At 38.9% G+C, this 22,127-nt stretch overlaps 1 protein-coding gene across 1 annotated transcript in view; it reads left to right on the top strand.

Moving 5' to 3' along the window:
- bicc1b (BicC family RNA binding protein 1b) overlaps positions 1–21,078 on the top strand; it is a 91,729-nt gene extending 70,651 nt beyond the window's left edge. The window contains 12 exon segments of the mRNA XM_036572214.1: positions 1,196–1,406; positions 1,654–1,815; positions 2,584–2,765; positions 5,285–5,426; positions 6,157–6,310; positions 9,529–9,685; positions 10,230–10,269; positions 10,799–10,953; positions 11,870–12,023; positions 12,310–12,470; positions 13,566–13,665; positions 17,988–21,078. Coding sequence (XP_036428107.1) covers positions 1,196–1,406; positions 1,654–1,815; positions 2,584–2,765; positions 5,285–5,426; positions 6,157–6,310; positions 9,529–9,685; positions 10,230–10,269; positions 10,799–10,953; positions 11,870–12,023; positions 12,310–12,470; positions 13,566–13,665; positions 17,988–18,118 — 1,749 coding nt within the window. The 3' untranslated portion in view covers positions 18,119–21,078.
- The last annotated feature ends 1,049 nt before the right edge of the window (positions 21,079–22,127 follow it).

Raw genomic sequence — 22,127 nt, forward strand, 5'->3', positions numbered from 1 at the left:
CTCAAGGTGTCAGACTAGTCTAACAAATGCACTGTATGGCACACATCAAAATTTGTGTGCGGTTTATAGTAGAGGATATGTGAACTGGAAAAGCTTTCACGGTATTCATTTTCTTGTCCTTGCTCACAGTCAAAGGGGGAAACAGGATCCAGTGTTTTTAGCTAAATGGCACCAGTCTAATCTAACAGACAGAGCATAAATCTTCATTTCTTCATTTCAGCAACTGATCTGGTGATAGCCCAGTTTGAATTGCCCTTTCATTTTCTTAAAGGCAACAGTTCAAAAAAATTGCTAGGCAAAGACCAGACTTATTTTTTATGTCAGTGGTTCATGAGACCAAGGGCACACCTAGACGATCTTCCTCTGCCTGTTTCTTTCTACTTATTTAAGCTGTTGATTGTCAAAGATCCAATAATATTCTACCACTTAAAATTTTATGTGTATAGCCAACTAACAGTAGTAATGAAATTCACTTATTACCTCCTGTCCCCTTTAGTGTCACTTGTGTAGTCTTCATCCATTACTTTAGAAGGCTTGTGACGACGTTTGATTCGGCCCACCAGAAAGTTACCAAGCAGAAAAACATATTTTTATACTATATAAATCTTGAAATTCTTATTCTCCTTTTAAAATTGTATTTTTTAAGTATTTAGAAACTGTATAATGTGATGTTAAATATATTTTTAAAAACTTGATTTGAAACACTCTTTTATTTGTGCATTGTTGGTCCTTTTTGCCCTTAGCCAACCACAAACATTGCACTTTGGCCCTTAAGACAAAATGTTTGGGCACCTCTGGTGTAGATTAAGCAGTAGAACATGAGTAAGTGTATAATCATGGCTGTGATTTGGTTCTAGTAGATCATCACAGTCATGTGTCCTTGAGTGCCCAGTTGTTTTTATACAGTAGTTTTACAAAATAAAACAATAAAGGTATTAAGCCAAACGTTGTTTTAAATATATGTTTTTAAAGGGACAGTTTCTTCTGTCAAAAAGTAGTTCTAGCAGCTGGGAGTAAAGCGACAATTATTACTTAGCAACCAGTGGTCAGTAGAATAACACAGGTATGGTGAAAAATCCATACTGTTATAAGATTTAACAACACAGGTAGAATGTTTTTCAGTCAGTCAGACTATGTGGTTGGAGCAAACTGTTGTATAAATCTCTCTTTCTGTCTCTCTCTCTTTTTCATCCAGTCTGTGATAGTAAAGAGTGTGGAAAGGAATGCTCTGAACATGTATGAAGCCAGACGGTATCTCTTAGGTTTGGACAGCAGTGGGGTGTCTGTTTCCACCTCCTCCAGCAGCAGTAGCAGCAGTAGCAGCCCTTCGGCTGCCCCCACACCAGTCAGCTGCCCCGTGGGGCTTGATATCCTTACTTCAGCCGGCCTGGGCCTCACTAGCCTGGGTAAGAGAGGCACATGCTCCTCATTTAGCATCTTGACCTGTACTCTCATTCAGTGCTCTTCTTTATGTGCATTTTACATATGCATTCTTAGAGTAAGAGCATTTCTTTATTCATTTAAACAGCCTGATTGAAACGAAGCTCGTCCATCAGTGTGGTGATAGTCTAAATGCTGCATGCTTGTATTTTGTCCTCAGTGACTGAGGACATACTGCATGGTTCATGATTCTTATGTAAATCTGTCCTGTAGGTCTTTTGGGGCCCACAGCTGCCTCTCTGAGTGCTCCGTCCACCCCCAACTCTCTTCTGAATGCCCTCAACAGCTCCATCAGTCCCCTACACGCTCCTTCTTCTGGAACCCCCAGCCCTACGCTTTGGTCAAACTCACTGGCCAGTCCAACCAGCACACCAGGTCAGAGGACAACACACACACACACCATTTTCCCACATTTTAGAATGGTGCCATCTCAACTTTGTTGTCTGTTAGGGTTATAAATATACATCTCTGCTCATATGTAAAAGTTTGGGCACTGCTGGTCAAATTGTGAAAAATAACACATCCTCTAGAGAGAATGCACTTCTGCACATTTTAATGCACAATTAATGATTATCTGCTGAGTTTTAATTATAATTTTAATTTATAATTTTTTTATATAAATTTATTTTTTATTAGGAAAAAAATAAAACATCAAAGTGGCCTGTGCAGAAGTCATTGCACATTGTCTGTTTTTATTTTTTCCAATATGTTAAACACATCAAATAAATATCAGTTGTGCACTAAAATTTGCAGAAAATGGCATATTTAAGTTTGTTCACTGTAGAAGATGTGGTGTTAACTTATTTTCACTTCAACAAAACTTGTAATTTGACAGGGGTGTTCAAACTGAAATACATCTATTTGAAGCTGGTGATTCAACAAATATATATGCTGTGAAATAGAGTCAGTCTGGGTAATTTTATAAGAATAAGGTAAGAATTGTATCAATATAATCAAAACTTAATTGGATCACAGTGAACATTAGAGATTTCATAATCATCATCACATCATAATCATGGATTATAATCAATTTGATTCAAATTCAGAAATGTACATCTCTGATATCTGTCATATGAACCTACTGTATGTTTATACACTCATATGCTAAAAATCATTAATGAGTTCTTGCACTGAATCCTGCAGGTTTTTCATCACCATTGATGATCCATCCAGCCACCCAGGCCACATTAACCAACATCCTGTTGTCTGGGGTCCAGAGTTACACCCACAATACACCATCTCCTCCCCCAGGCCTTGCCCCCATTGACCCGCAGGTGAATGGGGTCCCAGACTGCAGCAAGACTGTGTCTTCCCTCAATGGCAAGGTGATTCACTGTACTGCATATCATGATGTGTTCTCAAACTATATTAAAAATATGAATTATGGCTGCCACAAACTATTACTTCTGTAATCAGTTAATCTATCAACTTTGTTTTTCTTCAATTAATCTAGCAATTATGTTCATTATGCTCAGTGAGAAATAAATGTAAATAATCTTATATAAAAACCTAAATTTGAAAATTCATCAGTCCAAATATTAAAGGCACAGCACATGATTCTGGAGAACAATTGTTGATATTTGAATTTAGCAGCAAAATAAATACTTTAGTGCTCACTCAGTAGCTCCACCCTCCAAATTCATGGACTCGCGTTGGCAAGGCGTATGACACTGGGCTGGCTAACTTAACAAATACCATGATATATTATACAACAGTTAGTTCCGCCCATGCAAGCTGATTGGTTAAGAAGCGTTCTAACCGTGCTGTTATTTCGCCATAACATCACGGGTTTTTCACAAACACTGTATCACTCTGCTGAGGCGCTGTTGCTAAGCAACAACTTTGACATCTGTAGGAGATGCTCAAGCCATTTGAACGTTTTTACTTCTTACTTTGCGCACAAACAGAAAATGGATACTTTTAAGATCACATTTGACCAACAGCTAATTTGGTCAGACTCTGAAGATGAGACTACACTAAATTCCGAAACTGTCAGTTGGTCTGTGTGGAGCTGGAGAACGAACTGCCGACTGTGCATAGAGTGAGCGGAGCTCGTTACTCTGACGTAGTAACAAGCTGGTTGGTTATAATTTGGCGGAAGGAATTGCCAATATTTAAACATATATTAAACGACACGTTCATGGCCCAATTTATTTATTTCTTACTTTGTTTATTTAACTGTTGTATAAAAGCAATAGAACACGAGAGGGAGTGTGTTATCGCTATAACATCAATATTATTTCGCAATAACACACTCCCTCTCATGTTCTGTAGCTTAAATATACATGTTGCTACAATTGCTGCTGCAAAGCTAACCAGTTGCTATCACAAACATTAGCAAGCAGGACAAAACAATGCTGACCTATTTGTTCTGTGAAACAGCAAAAAAAAGTTAATGTAACCCACCTGTCAAGCAGGAAGCAACCTCCTCATCCCTTTTCATGCCTTTCAATTTTCGATAAAGCTGAAGTCTGCTTCTTTTTTGCCAGCTTCTTGTTTGAATTTTCACATTGCACTTTAAACGGTGCAGAAGTTGCATTCCGGTGCCTCAGCTTCTTGTTGGAAGTTCCTGTTCTACATCAAATGGTGCATTTCAGGTGCTTCAGGTGCCAGAATGGAACTGCTGCAATACTTCAAGTGGAAAAAGAAAATCTGAATAGGAAGTCAACCCTCTGAGGTCTTTCCACCTCCGAAATGCCCTTGCCTTATCTAAGAACTTCTTTCTCAACCTTTGTTTTTTTTTATTTTTTCCTCTTTGGCGGTTTCTCGACAATGCGTGGAGTTTAGCACATGGCCCCTCCCCTTCCTCCGTCCTGCACACGAGCATGAAAGCCCCGGGTTGAAGGAATATTGGCTGGAACAGTGTTGTGTAACTCGTCCCGAACCACTTTGTTTATTTCCCATTTACAGAGCCAGGGCTGTGTACGAACACAGGATTTTTTCTAGCCCGCACACAGAATGGTGCGGGCTAGAAATGAACCGTGAGGAATTTAACACTTAAATTCTGCTGAATTTAACAAAAAGTGTTTTGGAATGAAATCGCTGCACCTTTAAATTGGTTTACTTTACTGTTGTTACATTTATTTCTCAGGTGAAATTCTTGTTGTACTATAGAATCACAAAAACACCTATTATCAGATAGCAATAGGCTTTTGTTCTTTTCGCTAAATCAAAAAATTTATGAATACAAGAAATTATGAAGGTCCTTTTAATTGTTTGTTGAAGTGTCCAAACAGTTAATAAAATACATAGAAAAACCTTTAAAAAACTTTAAATTACTCATTTGTCATTTGCTGTTTCTGTTTTTCAAATTATTACCTTTCCTATTTCCTCAATTCTAGCACATGCTTAATCATCTATCTATTTCCCATTGCTTATGATTCTGAATGGGCCTTGTCTGCCTATTTGGTATCTGACACATCATTGGCATTTGGAATTTTATGACTGCATGTCTTACAAATTTTAATTGTTTATGTACAGCACCCTAAAGCAGTTTTAGCCTCATCCTATTTTTACCCTCTATAGGACGACTGGAATGGTGTTAGCTTTACCGTTTCATCACTGGATTGCCACCTCAGTATGGCATTAATTTTACTACACTGTACTTAACGTCACTGAAATTTTTCTCTCTCCCTTGAGACATTTTGTTTTCCAGTATGTAGACTACTACAGTAAGGTACTTTTGAAGCACTCGGTGAGGGCAGAAAACGTGTTGGAACTCAAGTGTTCATCATTGTCATGCTGCTGTGACCCTCTACCTCTGCTTTTGTATTTAGGTTAAATTCTGCACTATTGACCAGAACTGTGTATATGTCTGTGCTTGTGTATCTGTGTGTATGTGTAGCATCCCAGCTCCATGTACAGCAGAATGTCTACCGTCTCTTTGGCCGAGAAGGTTCTGAACGCGGCTCATGGTGATGCCGTCCAGGAGGCCAGCGCCCACTGTCCATCCGAACCGCTGTCCAGCAAGTCCAGCCAGGATCAAGGTACTGCCTCTCATGCTGGAGTAAATTCCTACAGACCCAGTTTGTGCTGAATTGGTGTAGGTCAGTGTCACAAACCTGTAATTCATTTTAAAGATAAGATTCTGCAAAAAGGAATCTCTGTAGCTAGCATGCCAGTTATTGATACTGCATTGACAAAAACCCTCAAAACAACCACACTAAAGGCCCCGGAATGTTCACTGTACTCTTGGTTAGTGAACTATGTCTCGATGCTATTCCTGAAGTAGCTACAGTTCTGTTGGTTCATGCCCCTAGTGGCATTCAGGGCCAAGTTTTATGATTTGGCTGATTGGCAATAACCCCCTGACCTTCTCTAGATTGAACATGGACTTTATTGACTTTGGCCAGTTCATTTATGGATTAATGCATACTTGGTTCCAAATGGTTAAACCATTCCATCCTGTGTTGCTGGGAAAAGTGGGCCAAGCTTTTCCATCCTCCTCCATTGTAAGCATCAAGAGTTGTTTGAATTGGCTGGACTTCCATAAGTCAGGAGATGTGCATGGTTTTTAGTTCCTCACTTAGTGCAATTAAATTGGAGTTTTTTGATTTTTTTTTTCTCTCGTGAGCAGTGAAGCCATAATGAAGGCAGTTGACCCTAAATTCCATCATGCCAAGAGCAGTCAAGCTATATAATGTTTAACCAAAGATGTATAACTTTTGGCTCACAGAAAGGATAATGTGTATCTGTGTGTGCCTGTGTGTATGCCAGGCTCTGATACGTTTGTGGAGGTGGGGATGCCGCGTAGCCCCTCTCACTCTGGGAATAGCAGTGAACTGAAGCAGATGCTGGCCTCCTGCAAAACAGCCTCAGGCAAGAGGCAGGCTGTGGAGTTACTACAGGGCACGAAAAACTCTCATCTACAGTACGTACACAAGCACACCAGAGATTAGAAACAATATATAGAACACAAACCAAAACCAAAACAAACTATATTTATCACGGTATGTAAAATGAAAACTTCTTAAAGTTTTAAAATGTGGTTAAGGTGAATAATGTTACTATTTCATTACAGTTGAATTTCTTAGAACTAGGGATTAGAAATAAGTCTGTTGCCTGTTCAACTTAGACAGGGTGCCTTCAGTAAAACCTTCACAAAACATAACAAACACTACCACAGTTAACTAATAGTACTACAGCAGCAACAACTTTGTATGTTAACCACGTGAACATGAAAGCACATCGTCTATGAACAACAGCCAGTCACATGAAACTTGAGGAGTTAGGCAGCTTATTTTTCAAAGAATGAATAAGAAACCACATGTAAATATGTAGGAAGTGAAACATTTACAAAGATAAAAAACGCTGTCACCACTGGTGTCATGGTAGTGCTTGTTGGAGTAATAATTGCTTTATAATCTTGATATCTATGTAGTTTGAATCTAAGTGATTATTTTCATGTCATTATCACCACAAACATGAAAAGGTAAAAAAGAAGGTCACAAAGACATGTCACAGAAAAATTATGAACCTCTCGGGGATGCAAAAACTGACCTCTATCAGAAGACTGTCCCTGATTGGTCCAAAAATCCAGAGTTTGTGACACAGGCATTACGCGACAGGAATTACGCGATACAGGGAACCAAAAACAAACAGTATTTTTCGCAGAGCATTTTATAATGCGGTGAAGTTGGTTGATAATGTTATTTTTTCATTCCATTTGAATTTTTTAGAATCTGGCATTGGAAACAAAACACCTACAATATGTACCAGCACACCTGGAACCTGGTGTCACAAAGCATGTGTAACTTTCAGTTCACAAAATCTTAACAAAGGCAACCATGTTTAGCTTCTTTTACGACAGTGGTTAACAACTTTCTCTGTGAATCAGGTGTAAATACTCAAGCTGTGATTTATCCTTGTGCACATGAAAGCGTGACATTTCACAGCCAATTACGTAACACTATGTAAATATCTGAAAAATAAAGCATTTAAAACGGTAAAAAGCAGTGCTGTCTGTACTGTTAGCATGTTAGTTCTTTATGGAGCAATACTCGCTTTATATTCTTTGTAGTGTGATGACTACTGAAAAGTGATATTTTTCTCCTGATTGACACTGAAAACATCACAAAGAAGAAAAAAAGTGACATGCAAAGGCCTGGAGGGGTCCATCTCCATCAGAATGCTGTACCTGATTGTCGGAAGCTCTGCCCTGACTGGTACAAGAGCTGTTTATGATGCGAAGTCTTGAGCTTAACCTGCCACAGAGCTGGTTCGGAGTGCATCATAACTTGCCATGTAATGTAGTCTGGTATTAAGTGACCCACAGACAGAAAATCCAAGGTTAAATGTAACTAAGCATAAAAATTAGCTAGCTAAGCAAGAAATCTTGCTTCGTGAGACAGACCCCATTGATTAGGAATGACACTTGGAATGAAAACCAAAACCAAGAACAAACAGCATTTTTCACTGAGCATTTTGAAATGTGATCAACTGGTTAGTAAAATTATTATTTTATTTTGGTTAACAAAACAGTTTTCATTTCATTGTATGTTCTGAACATTTTCAGTTGGTCAGCGGTTAGAATGGCTTAAAAGAATTGTTGATAGTGTTCTTTTAATACTCAAACTGTGTAGGCCTGTTAAAATAATAAGTAACAAATAATCTGTCAGTGTTGCAAAAAATTCAATAAACGTTTAACCAGAATGAAATAATAATGTTTTTAACTGCATTTCAAGTTTCTGACTCTGAAAGTTGAAAGTGATTTTGTTCCTGTTTTTAAATACTAAAAATCAATCGTTTTCGTTGCCTGTTGACCGTTCCAAATCCCTGACGCAAACACTGACACACCATCTGCAGTGAACTCAAACTCACACAACAATCTCTCTTCAGAGGCAAAAAGAGCTAAAAACATCCATTGCAGACCGTTTCAGGTCAAAAATACTGCAGTGCACACAAATGCATAACATTCTGTTCACCATCCACCATACCCTCTTCTGTGTGTGTGGCTGGGGGTGGCGTAGTGCATGTTGTTAGTGGTGAGGTGATGTGGAAAAGCACTGACAGACGGTTGGCTCTGGAAATAGCCATGACAGCATCTGCTGTATGTCCCAGCAGGTCACACAGCATTTTCTCTCTCTCTCTCTCTCTCTCCTCTCTCTCTCTCTCTCTTTCTCTCTCTCTCTCTCTCTCTCTCTCTCTTTCTCTCTCTCTCTCTCTCTCTCTCTCTCAGCACTCTCAGAAGCAGTTTGAAAGGGCAAATGGCTGACGTGTAATTGTTCCTTTCCAAACAGCTTGCCTAGCTTACAGCGTAAATCACTCTGAAAGGCGGTTCTTCAGCCTTGAGTCTGCTATAACAGGCAGAGCAGGAAAATTGCCTTGTCTTGAGGGAATGTTCTTTAGTACTGGACTAAAATGGCCTTCAGTGACTGTTGGACCTCTTTGTTCTTCTAAAGGAGATGATACTGTGGTTGTGAGAGCATATGCAATCAAAGTTACCCCTAAACTGCAGGATTATTGTTAATCTTAAACTACTAAAGATGGCAACTTCTAAAGTGGTAACTACCACACTCTATGTACTATTCATCCCACGTTCCATGCAGTCCGTATATGAAAATAAAGCTGCAAAAAGTCTGTTTATTTACGCGTTTTATGATGACAAAAACCAATGCATTTACATACAGTATATCCACAGATTCAGCTTTTACCAGTTTAGCCCCGCCCACTCATGCTGAAGTTGTAAGGAGTGTTTCAGCCTGAACTGCTATTTTTTGTAAGGCACAATACAGCCTATCAGAACAGGGATAAAATACATACATTAGTCTTAAAGGCACAGTGACAAAAACAGCCTGTTTAATTCTAAGGGATAAACCAAGATTGGAAAACAGGTATGTTAAAATTAATTATGACTGTACATAAACCCATATACACATCATAAGTGGACCTCAGGAGCATAAATAAAATACATGAAAATGTGGAATATGAACCATTTAAGGTTTTAATTGTTAATTGAACTATTTTTCAAAAATAAAAAACATTGAAAGGTTGTCACAGTTAAATACTCAAATGTTAATTGCATAATACCAGTATTTCTTTTTTATTCTCTCTTTCTCTCACTCTGTCTCTCTCTCTGTCTATCTCCAGCTCAGATTGCTTACTCTCAGACTCTGACTCCAGTGCATCTGAGAGTCCTGTAGCTGATAAGCGAGCTCCGGGCAGCGAAAGAGCGGCCGAGCGAGCGGCCCAGCAGAACTCGGAGCGAATCCGTCTCCCTCCACAGTCCACCTTCTCCAACATGCAGGTACTGCACCTCCTGCCTCTCATAAAACCCCTCCCGGTTCCCTCACTCTCCTTTATGCTTCACAGCCTGGCCAGAGCAGGCAGTGCATTGGCTTCTTTTGAAGCAGCAGGCTTCAGGAAATGGGCTGAGGAACTGGTTCACACACTGGAACTTCAAATCGTTTCCTGTGAGCCATTCTGCTTTGGTTTCTTTGGAGCTGAATGTTGTTTGACCTTGCGCTTGTTGCTGCTGGTTACTGAGAAGCTGTTTTTGTTGTGCAGCATCACGTGTTAAAAACATGGCTTCCCCATGACCTCCACTCTCTTGAGACTTTATGAGTCTGCCTTTCTTTCTTTGTTTTTTTTTTTTTTCTCCAGAACTGGTGGAAAGTGAACTTGTCCACGAGTGTAAAGTAAACTCCTGTGACAGAATGAGGCAATGTTTAGCTTGTTCCGTTGCTGTTCTGTGAAGCAAACTGACAGGCGATATGTAGGGCAGCCTTCTTCTACTTTTTTTCCACTAACCACCCTAAACACTCTTTGATTCTCTCTCTCTTCCTCTCCAGGCCTTCGACTATGAGCAGAAGAAGTTGCTGGCAACCAAAGGTATGTGGTGCACCAGTTGAATCCCCATTAAAGGTTCTGTGTCCTGCCTATGTACTTTACCATCCACAATAAAGTGTTCTATTCATTACCAACATAACAAACAGCTCCGCTAGTAACAAAGTAAAGCAACCTGATATGTTTAGTCTAGAGTGCCAGCTCACGATGGAACAGAGCTACCACATCTCTAGAGTAGAAGATCTGGCTGAGTTTAACATATCATTACAGCCTTGGTTCACATTTACAATAAACACTCTAATAACTCTCTCCATTCCATGTGAAGCACGTCAAACAGTAAACTGTGGGCTTGTAAATAGAAGAATGTACTCAGCGTATACCACTGCTTTGTTAGCACATTTGTTTTATTCATCTATGTAAAGAAAACTCAATAGACTTCATAGTATAAAGTTACCACCACTGGTTAATTTGTTTATCCTTTTGGTTGATGTTTAGCAATTCTGGATTTACAGCAGTGAGTAAGCTAGTCTGAGGTTGAGATGTTGTATTTGTAATGTGTTTTGCTTGTTTTCAGCCATGCTGAAGAAGCCAGTGGTGACAGAAGTGCGCACTCCTACAAACACGTGGAGCGGCCTGGGCTTCTCCAAGTCCATGCCTGCAGAAACCATTAAGGAGCTGCGGAGGGCTAATCACGTGTCCTACAAACCCACCATGTCTACTACCTACGAGGTAAGCCCATGCATCACGAGAACTTTCTGCTGGAGTTGCAAATGCAGTGTCGGGGCAGGTCTCTTGCATATCTTAACGGTGTAGTTGGTGAAGGAAAACAGAATTTGAGTGGACCTTTTTGATCTCAGGTTAGTTAGTTTATCAAGTTAGTTTACTGCTTGTAAAAAGGTGAAGACACTTTGACTTCTTTTGAAAACATACCGGCAAAGGTTTTAACAGCTGTGTACTTATCATTTTGGTATATTTTGCAACACTCAGCTTCATGTTAATCAAAAAGCACATACTGAAAATCTTTTGGCACAAAGGTGATTTAAACGTCTGAAAGGTTTAAGCTGTGATGACTTCTGTCAGTCATTCCTTCAGTTTGGCAGTTTTTGCAGAGGAAAATCGCAAGATCTAAGTAGTTTTCTCAGTTGCTCCAAACCAAAAAGGGAAACATGCTCATTTGTTGTAAAAATATTTTGAAAAGCTAGGTATCCCTAAAGTTTTGATGGCCAGTATGTAGCTTGCAGCTAGAGTAGGCTGTAGTGATACATAATGACTTAGCAGTTGTTCCTTCAGTTTTGCAATGTTTGCAGAAAAATGGTAAAATCTATACAGTTTTCTATTTATTATGTTAAGTTGTGAAAAAAAGCATGCTCATTTGCATTAAAACCATTTTGAAAAGCTGGATGCCTCCAGTCCTTTGAAGGCTTGCAGCTACAATGGGCTGTGGTAATGATGACTAGTCAGTTCTGCAGTTTTTGCAGAGAAACATGTCAAGATCTAATCTTTAATATGTTGTTATTGCAAACCAACAGATATGCTCATTGTTTAAAAACATTTTGAAAAACTAGGTGTCCTCAGAGTTTTGATTGGCAGTGTGTCGCATCCAGCTTTAGTGGGCATGGAGTGATGGAGATGTGTGTTGTTGCAGGGGTCACCGCTGTCACTCTCCCGCTCCAACAGCAGAGAGGGTGTGGGGAATGGCAGCGACTCAGACAACTGGAGAGAGCGGAACGGGAGCGGGCTCCCGGCACACAGCGACTTCCCAACACCCATCAGCCCCAAGAGGAAGCAGAACAAGACAGGCAAGTTGACTTTGAACACTACAGAGACTCACTATCACAACCTGTTCCAACTTTGTGGTTTTAGATGCAAAGCACCCATGGAACTGATTTGCTTATTCACTCACATGCTCACTCAGTTATGTTTAGCAAGCTGAAAATTCATCAGATGCTCGTTCTATGCTAACTTCTATGCCTAACTATGCTACTATGCTCAAAAGACCAAGATAACTTTTCTTCAGTTAGCCATGTTAGCAGGTTTTGGTGAAGTAGGCCTGTTCTTTTAACAGTTGTTGATTCTCTCTTGCAGTGGAGCATTACTTGAGCAGCAGCAACTACATGGACTGCATCTCCTCAGTGACGGGGAGTAACGGCTGTAACCTCAGCACCTCCCTGAAAGGCTCAGACCTGCCGGAGCTCTTCAGCAAGCTGGGCCTGGGGAAGTACACTGATGTCTTCCAGCAACAGGAGGTAATGATCTTTCTAGGAGGAGGATGAACATGAGTGTAATAAGGCAGGGGTTCCCAAACCCAGTCCTGACAACCCTTTGCTCTGCATATTTTACTCTACACACATGACCCAGACAGTGAGAATCTTTTCGAATAAATGTTGACATAACAGGTATGAAAGCCTAAGGTAATAAAGGTTTGAATTCCTCCATGGTATGCACCACGCATGGTGACTGAGACTTGTCTTTTATTGTACATCGCAAGTGCTTCACATCATCTGCAGGATTTTGCCAATTACAGTTGATTAAACACAGATTAAAATGCATTTTCTTCTAGCAACTTTTCAGACATTCACTTAAAATTAGCTAAATATTAAAGTGGAAACACTGAATTCAATCTTCAGAGGGTTCCAGTGAGCAGCACTGTTCTCTTTATGAAAATGCATGATGCTGCCTTAGAGTCCGTAGTTCCCCACCCCTGCAATCATTTTTAACAAATGGAGTGGTAAAGCAGTAATCTTTGCCTACAGACTTCACAGTCCAGTCCTTAAGAATTCCCAGCCCTTCCATGTTTTTGTTTTAATCCAGTTTTTGTCATTCCCATCACATAGTATCCATATAATTAAACACTGCACAAAGCTTTTCTTGCTAGCTGGAATACAGTGAAAACATGGACTGTCTTAAAGACTGCACTGGAAAAATCTCAGGCCTAAGATACCAGAGGAAATTTAAGGAAGAGGTAGATAATATGGCAAAAATATAACATCATGAAACCTGAAGACTTTTACACGATACACAATATATATCACAATAATTAAATTTTTCTGGGGTTTGATTGGAACATACAATTCAGCATTTACTGACACTTATACAGCTATTCCACTTGGGAGAATGAGAAAAATCTCTCTTTAATGGAGCCTACAGTTGATCAATGTTCTTGTAGTACTGGTATTACCTACAGTATGTTCATGATCTGTTTTATTGTGATAAGGATATCGTCTGTTCCCTGTTTAAGCTGCAGTGCACTTCAGACAAGAGCCCTTTTCCTAGCTCATAGTCACAGTTGTCAGCTCCCATTGGTCACAGAGCCACTAGCAGCCGTTCTGTCTGTCTCACAGATTGACCTGCAGACATTCCTTACCCTCACCGATCAGGACCTGAAGGAGCTGGGCATCACCACGTTTGGAGCACGTCGAAAAATGCTGCTGGCCATCTCAGGTGCGCCCTGTTACATATTTCCACTCATACCATGATAATAACAAAAAGACAACCAGATGTTCTTAGAGCAGCCTGCCATGCCTTTAATAATGCTTTTAATAATTGCCGTACCATTTGGAATGTGGGGATTAATGATTAAGCCTGATTGAGCTGTCAGTGTTAAATTAGAGTCAGCTGCCAGCACTCATGGCAGGTTCCACACGACTGACAGTCCATATCCCGGCAGCATAGCGAGTGAATGTGACATGATTGGGTCTGTTTCCCTGGTTGTGTTTGGCCCTGAATGCCGTCTTTTGTGCAGTTCAAAAGTTGCACCAAGCATTGCAATAGGACTTGTGAGGAGTTGCCGTGAAATATTGGCCACCCACCATCAAATAACAATAATGGTTTCCCCTCCAGTCTGGCCAGGGTGTTTTCTCCAAATGACGATGGTCCTCTTGGGGATTAAACACGCAGAGTCTGGAAGTGAGGGTAGCTTTACGTCTCCCTTTTTTCACTGTTAATGTTGGTTATATTTGTGAAAAACCGGCGTGTTTGTGAATTCCAGGGCGCGGGAGGACAAGGCCGATTTGTTCTGAGGACAGGAAACGACTGTGGGCCGGTGTTTATTTCGCTCGCTGAACTCAAGGGCCAAACGCAAATCTAGTGTAATCTGGGCTGATGGAATCTTGAGCTGCGAGAGGAGTGTCCTGCTTCACTTCTTGTGTCCTTTAAAAAAAAAAAAGATACATTCCATGAGCTCTGGCGCTGTCAAGCCCATCTACCCGTAAACGCTCTCACCAGTAAAAAAACACGCACAGAGAGGAATCTTTTATTATTCTGTAGCAGTTAAAGGAAAATAACAATCAAAATGCTACTTGGCAGAACAGTGCTTTAGGGTTTCTTGTGGTGTCAAATTTAACATACAGTTAGGTTCAGATGTTAGGAATAACAGTTCAAAAGTTTTTTGTCAATGTTTTCAATAATATGAAACCAATTTGGTTCCAGATACGTGTATAGAATGGTTCTAGCATGCAAGTCCTTTGCAGATCTACACTTTACAAGCTAGAATAAGCAAGTAATGAATGAATTTAGAATGATGAACTGAGGTGTAGATGATTTTGAAATGACTGAGAAAGCTGTATCAAGAATGAAGTTAGAATAGCATAAATGTCCAGAATGTCTCTTATTTCAAAAGCAGTGATCAAATTAAAGGCATATAACTTAACACAAACAGTACTGTACAGTATATTGTTTGTCAAATACCTTGTTTTCCCCAAAATGTTTGACATATATTGAATGAAACATAGAAACATGTTACTCAATTTAATTTAATTCAGCATATATTTATGTTTAAAAATAAAACAATAAAAAATACAATAGTGAATATGAAATCGGAAAAGAAATTAACCAATAGATTGACCAATGATAACCGATGACTACTGTTAGAAGCCTGTCAGAGCAACAAGTAAGCAACAGATGCATGAAGACCACTGACTACTATTAGAAATGTATCACCCTGAAAATGAGAATTTAATCTGGTTATGGTGTGTAGTTCAGAATATAGTAGTCTTTTAGTTTAATTGCTAAGAAGCATTTTTACATTCAGTGAACACAGTTTCCAAAATTCTTTCACTCTCTCAAATAGCAAATGCTTGCATGTGATACACTTAACTCCAAACCTTACATAATAATGGACTGCATATTATTTTGCTATGTTGCAAATACTATATTGGGCAACTGTGAAAGCCCAAAGATATAATAGTTATAGAGACTGCTGATTCCACTATCAGCTGAAGTTCTATTTAGGTGTCGACCAAAAATAAGGGGGTAATTTCTGGAGTGATCATTGTCCCTATGATCAGATATTCCTCCTGGAGGCAGTGAATGCTGCATGTCTAGGTATCTCAATTGAAAATTTAGATGAGGGATGGCAACAGATTCTACTTATGGTGTATAGCAAGAGAGGACATTAGGTGTAATGACTAGACAGACTAAACTGTTTCTGTGATGTAGGTTTTTAATTATTGGATATTTTTTCAATCGCTTAATTTGTTCCTATACAGTTAATATATATAATTACAATACAGAACAAACTACAGAGTAAATAATTCTTTACTACTTCATAAATTTACATAAAAATTTCATAAGCAGATATTCACATGAAATTCAGACCGGTCTTGATATTAACTCAAGCAAATTACAAAGCTAAAGAAACACAGCGTTCCAAAACATACAAAAGGTAATGTGTTACTGAAATTTATTCAATACTTGGTGAAGTAGCCTTTATTTGCCTTTGTTTGCAACAGCTTCAAGACATTTCCTGTACAAAGAAACTAATCTCTCACAGTGTTCATTGTGATTTTGGCCCATTCTTCTACACAGAGAGTTTTTAAATTTTGAATATTCCAGGCAGTCCACTGGTGAACCTTGATCTTCAGTTCCTTCCACACATTTTGTATTGGGTTAAGTCTGGTGATTGACTATGTTTGGATCGTTGTCCTGCTGGAAGGACCACGTGTCATCCTTGTCATCGGGGTGGATGGCAATAGATTCTTCTCAAGAATTCCCTGGTGCATGGCTCCATTCATCTTTCCTTCAATCATTTAGAATCCACTGGTACCATGAGAGAAGGAGAAACGACCTCATACCATAATGCTTCCACCTCCAAATTTCACTGTTGGGTCATATGCAGAGCCATATGCAGGTGTGGTATTTTCGGCTTGTGTAACCACACTACATTCTCCCAGTAATCTACAGGCTTCTCCAAATGTTCTGTTGCAAATTTCAAAGAAGCTTCAGCATGCCTTTTCTTCAGTAATGGAGTCTTCCAGGGTGATCGCAAATGGAGAGTATGGTGGAGTACATTGCCTGTTGTTTTTTTTTTGTGACAACTCAACCTGCTGCTTGACCAAATTTCTGACTTTCCGGTTGGAAATTTTGCGAGAAGCTCCTGTGCATGGCCATTTGATGGTCGAGTGATATTCTTTCCACTTGTGGATAATTACTCCCATGGTGCTCATAGGAACATTCAGGAGATGAGAAATCCATCGGAACCAGTGTGATTGCTATGCTGCTCTTGTTGCGAAGGTCTTGGGAGAGTTTTTTGGTTGTACCCATCATGACATGTTTTTGTGTGACAGCTTGGTGACAAATGATAGTTGCGTTTTGAGGTGGGTACCCCTTTTTTAAAGAGTGGAAGCACTAAACCACCAAAATGCACTAACCCAGCTGATTCTAATTAGCATAGTTAGGAGAACTAATTAGTACAATCAGCTACTTTAGTGCTTTTTTTTCTTAACTGAGTTCAATACTTTTTCCTGTGTCATTCCACTTGGAATGTTACAGTTTCTTTGGCTGTGTAGTTTTATCAAGTTAAATTTCATGTGAATAGCTGCATTGGAAATATGATTAATAAAATGTTGACGTTTTTTAATACTTTCATTAATATAAATGGCAAGAGTTGGCAGTGTTTCTTAAGTGGCTGTGATTGCCAGAGTATTCTTGTTGTAAGAACACTAGTCTTGTGGTGTGTTCAGACTTGGCGGATTTGGTTAGATTAAAACGAACCCTGGTGTGATTGCTCTGTTAGTGCGATTCATTAAAGCAAGTAAGAATGCTTCCATCCAAACTCTGGTATGGACATAATATGCAGACTTGCTTCAAAACGAACTCTTATGCAGTTTGTCTGACATAATACAAACCAAAGATGTCTAAACGGACCAAACGTATTAAGGTGCCAGTGTTTCTCCGTATCCCACTGAAGGCTGTGTTAGAGGGATTTCACCTTGCTTTGGGTCGTGCAAAACCACGGTAATGCAGTAGCTTATTGCTCTAATATCACAAGACAGATGAAATCAGAAATGAGTAAAAACAACAAGCCCAGATATACAGAAAACAGCATGTTTCAGAAAGTCCGGTGGACATTAAATGTCATGAAATCTGCCCAATCAGTTGTGAGCTTTTACTCATATGACTTTTATTTACATTTTTTGGTTCAACGTTAAGTATGTTAGTGTGAATGATATGCAAACCAGAACTAAAATGCAACAGTGTATCATCTCCTGCTTTGGTCCAGACCAAGGGAACCAAACTACAAGTATAAACGCAAGGCATTTCTGCCATGTTTTGGTCACTGTAGAGCATTTTGAGCATAAAATGAACCGTTATGCTGAGCTGTGAGTTTTAAAAGAGTTTTAAACTAGATACTGAAAAATGCTGATGCTTAAATGAAACTGTAAATCTGCATTGTATATTAAACTGTGTTTAAAATTAATATGACAAATGATTAAAAACCTTAAAAAGGCATTGTCGCCTAGTGAAACCTACGCTCTGTTTTACAGACCTGAACAAGAACCGGAGAAAGCTCTTTGAGCCACCTAACATCCGCTCCTCGTTTCTGGAGGGAGGAGCCAGCGGGCGCCTGCCGCGTCAGTTCCACACGGACATCGCCAGCGTGAGCGGCCGCTGGTAAAGTCCGCGGCCACCTGCCCACTCATTGCTGACGCGCGGACAGCCTTAACTGCACAAAGCCATTCCCTACACCCTTGCCTTACAAACAGTACTGGACCAAACCCTTGCTCTCTGAATCAGTGCCAAAAAAACAAAAATGAGAATGTCTTACGGAATTAAAGGGTAAGTTCAGCGGACTCTTGTAAATGTTGATTATTATGTACGATTTGGTACTCTATGCAGTATGGTACTCATATGAAAATGAAGGTAATATTGAAGGATCTATAGAGCTCCTGCACTGTCATATAACGAGCTGTCGGAGTACGTGGTTCAAAGTTTAGATTTTTATTTATATCCTCGTTTTAGGCTTATGTCATACTAATTCTTTGCACTTTAAGAATACTAAATTCTTTGCCCGAAGGCCGATTCCTCTCTGGCCTACCCTATAAATGTGCATGGAGCATGTATAGCACTTACATGGATAATCATGAAGATAAGGTTTCAAAAAAGACTGCATCACAACTCAGCCTTTTGCCACGATGCATTGGAACACCCACACCTACTATGATTGTTTATTTAGCAGTTTCCTGTTCCTCTTACACAGTGTGCTGCAGTTAGTAGCTGTGCCTATTTTGGACGTACTTTATAGTGGCTTGCTCACTGGTGCATCACTGATGTCCTCTGACACAAACTCGGAGACTCAGTTTCAGACTCTATGCTTCTGGCCAACAAACCACGAGCTTAAAAACAAACAGACTCGGGCGCTTCACTCACTCCCCACGTGAGGTACAGCTCAGTGTAGCCTGGGCAAATCGCCTGACCAAACTCTGAGCATTACTAATGCACGGCTTAGTCTGCGGTCCAGCTGTTTTTGTCTTAACTACCTCCTTGTCTGCCTTTCACCACTTTCTTTGAGCTATGCAACTTTGGAATAACCTGAAGGCCTTACCTGAAATTTTAGAATTCTGTCAGTGTCGTAATTATTACTAATAATCAGTCTTCACTAAACATAAACACTACGCCATCCTAAAGTGCAAAAGTTGGAGGCCAAGCTTCATTTATTTAATTTCAAGTAAAAATGGCCCTTATATACAAAATATTCGTATTTCAGAAAGATATTGCTGAGGAGATCAGATACAAGAGAATCCACTTGTATAGGGAGGGGAAAGTGAAAGGAAAATGCCACCATGTAATAAACAGCAGTTAAGTCTTTGATCTTTGAGAGGAGGAAATCAAGCTCCACTCTTGCTTCAGATCTGAAAAAATCCATACAGTTTCTGTCTGTGGGAAGACCACTTATACAGTGAGCCTGAAAGCATGTATAACTTTCAAGAAGCTGTTTCTGAGAACAGCCAGAACAGTGCACCCCATAGCCCAGACCATCATTGAATGTGTTTGGATACGTGGATCATGAGAAGCACAAAAAAAACAACTTCTAAGACTGAACTTTGGAGATGTAGAAAAATATCCCAGATTTCTTTGAAAAAGTAAAAACAAGTCTCCCTAAAAGAATGCAAGCTGTAATAAAGTTAAATTGTGGACAAAGTAAATACTGAAAACAGAAATTATATTTAGTTGTTGAGGCTTTGGTGTAATTTTGCATTAAATATGTTTTCTACTTTTGTCCTGATGCTGGAAATGAATAACTGGAAATTCAGTAAATCAAGGGTGGTCTCTGACTTTTGCACAGTACTGCATTTTCTTATGTGTCCTTTATCAGCTGAAGCAAGTAGGTTTTTCATATGAGATTTGAGAAGCAATTGTCCAAGTTGTGTTACACTATACACATCTAAAGCTGTGAATGTTGCCAGTCATTCTCTCGAGGTTGAAACCACCAAGTGCCTTTCCATGCACTGTCAACTTTCCAGAAAAAAAAAACAAAAATGCAACTAAAGAATTGAATCTTGTCTTGCGAAGGTACAGTGTTTTGACATAGATGTAGCTAAACCACTCATGGAGTAATCTCGCAATGCATCGCTTAATCTTACATGTATAGTATTCTTGTATTTGCATTTAATTGTTGTATATGACCTCGTATGTGATAGAGGTACTGTTGAGTTATGTATTGTGCATATTGCAGTTTTATAGTCTTTTATATTTTTGTGTACTAGTTTGTCATGGTAACTTCCAGACAGCAGCAAATGATCAGTTAGTAGTAGTTCATAGTATTTTTTTTGTTTTGTTTTGTTTTGTTTTTTGATATCAAATTTGGACTCATGTACAAGTGAAAGGGGGGGGGGATCTCCCTGTATTGTGCAGTTCTCCAGTCAGTATTAACTGAAAAATCAAATCAACCGACTATGCAAAGAGATCACTTTGCCATATAGTATATGTTTTCTACTTAAAGCACATAAGCGCCAGAGTCGTGTTCCAATCAAGTTCACGGGCTGCCTGATTCCAGTATATTGCAGTCTTGATATACCTTCGATTCTTAGATTAGTGCTTTGGATGCATCAAGTGCTTTTTTATCTGTATGATTTGTGAGAGACCAAACTGTAATTCAATTGTCGAATTGTTTCTTTCTCTCCCTAAGGAGAACATAAGGAAAGGGTGGAAAAGAAGTCTTGTTATTTTGGACATGGCCTTGTGACCAGGGCCAGCACTTTTTTTTTTTTAAATATATATTTTGGGCCAAAGTCAAATGAACAACTGCTCCACAATGATCATGTACATTAGCGTACAGGACAGCCATGTTGGAGCGTTATTGTTGCTAAGAAGGGAATATGCAAAAGCACTAATCAGTATTCTTCTGCCAAATGTTTTGTTCTCCCTGTCGTACATGTCAATAAAGTTGCTTAGTTGGCCAGTGCCTTGGGAATGACTCTTTTGAAATCTGTGCCTTCGACACAGATCAGTTACTCCTTGCTAATGTTCTTTGTTGTTACAATATAAATTTGTATTACCATGGACATGTGGTACTGTTGAATGTTCTTTACAAGTTGGAGGCCTTGTTACAAAAGAATAAAATGTATGTAAACCTTTCCCAGGCTACATTCTCATTTTGTGGTCTAGATACATTTCCATATCATGAGCTTAGAATTATAAGGTTCTGTCTGACTTTTTTGTCAAAACTGAGTTATGTACATACATTTAATCATTTATAGCACTGCCGATGAATCTGGGATAACCAGTCAAAATTCATGGTTTACCCATGTGGCCAAGCTCAGCAATAAATTGCTTACAGGGGACAGGTTTAACACTTAGAGATTTTTTTATTTGATTTTAAATAAAATGTACTTTATTTTTAATTATTTTAAATTAGTATAAGTATTATTAAGTATTATTGTTAGAAATACAATTATATAATTATAAATACATTGAAATTTAATATTATATTTAATTTTTAAATATATTTAAATATGTATTATTTCAATATTTAATGTATTTTATTTGATCAAATACAATAAATATTTAAAATATATTATAGATAATATATATAAGAAATATTTGTGAGAAGCAGAAAATTCAACCAATTACTAAGACTGAACTTTGGAGTTGTCGAAAAATATCCCTGTACATTTGTTCAAAAACTGAAACAAAAAGAATGGAAGACGGAAAGCTGTCATAAATGGAAATGTTGGGCTAATACTAAATATTGAAAGAATTTGTTTAGAGGGTTTGGCTGTGAAGCCAGGTTTAATCCTTAGAGTTTTAAGCTATTTAGTAAGAAATATTTTTAGTGAAAAGTAATTTAATACACAGTTACTACTGCTGACTGACTAACTCATTTGAAACTGACTTCAAGTTAGAGGCTGTTATTTAGCTAGCTACAATGTTAGCTATAGTGGTCAGCTTGATAGCCATCTAGCTAAAGGACAGAGAACTAACTAGCTCAATGAGCTCAACGAGTTCAATGAATACAGTCATTGGAGGTCTTAGTTGGCTAAGAAATAAAGTTAGGTACTTATCTGACTGATGTTCGTTAGCCTAACTGATATCAGAGACATTACAAAGGAGGAGAAGACGATTCACTGGTTGAAAAATGAATGGGATAACTTGTATTGATGAACATTACATCTGTTTATAGGGAA

Source organism: Colossoma macropomum, unplaced genomic scaffold, assembly GCF_904425465.1.
Source record: "Colossoma macropomum unplaced genomic scaffold, Colossoma_macropomum, whole genome shotgun sequence".
Lineage (NCBI taxonomy): Eukaryota > Metazoa > Chordata > Actinopteri > Characiformes > Serrasalmidae > Colossoma > Colossoma macropomum.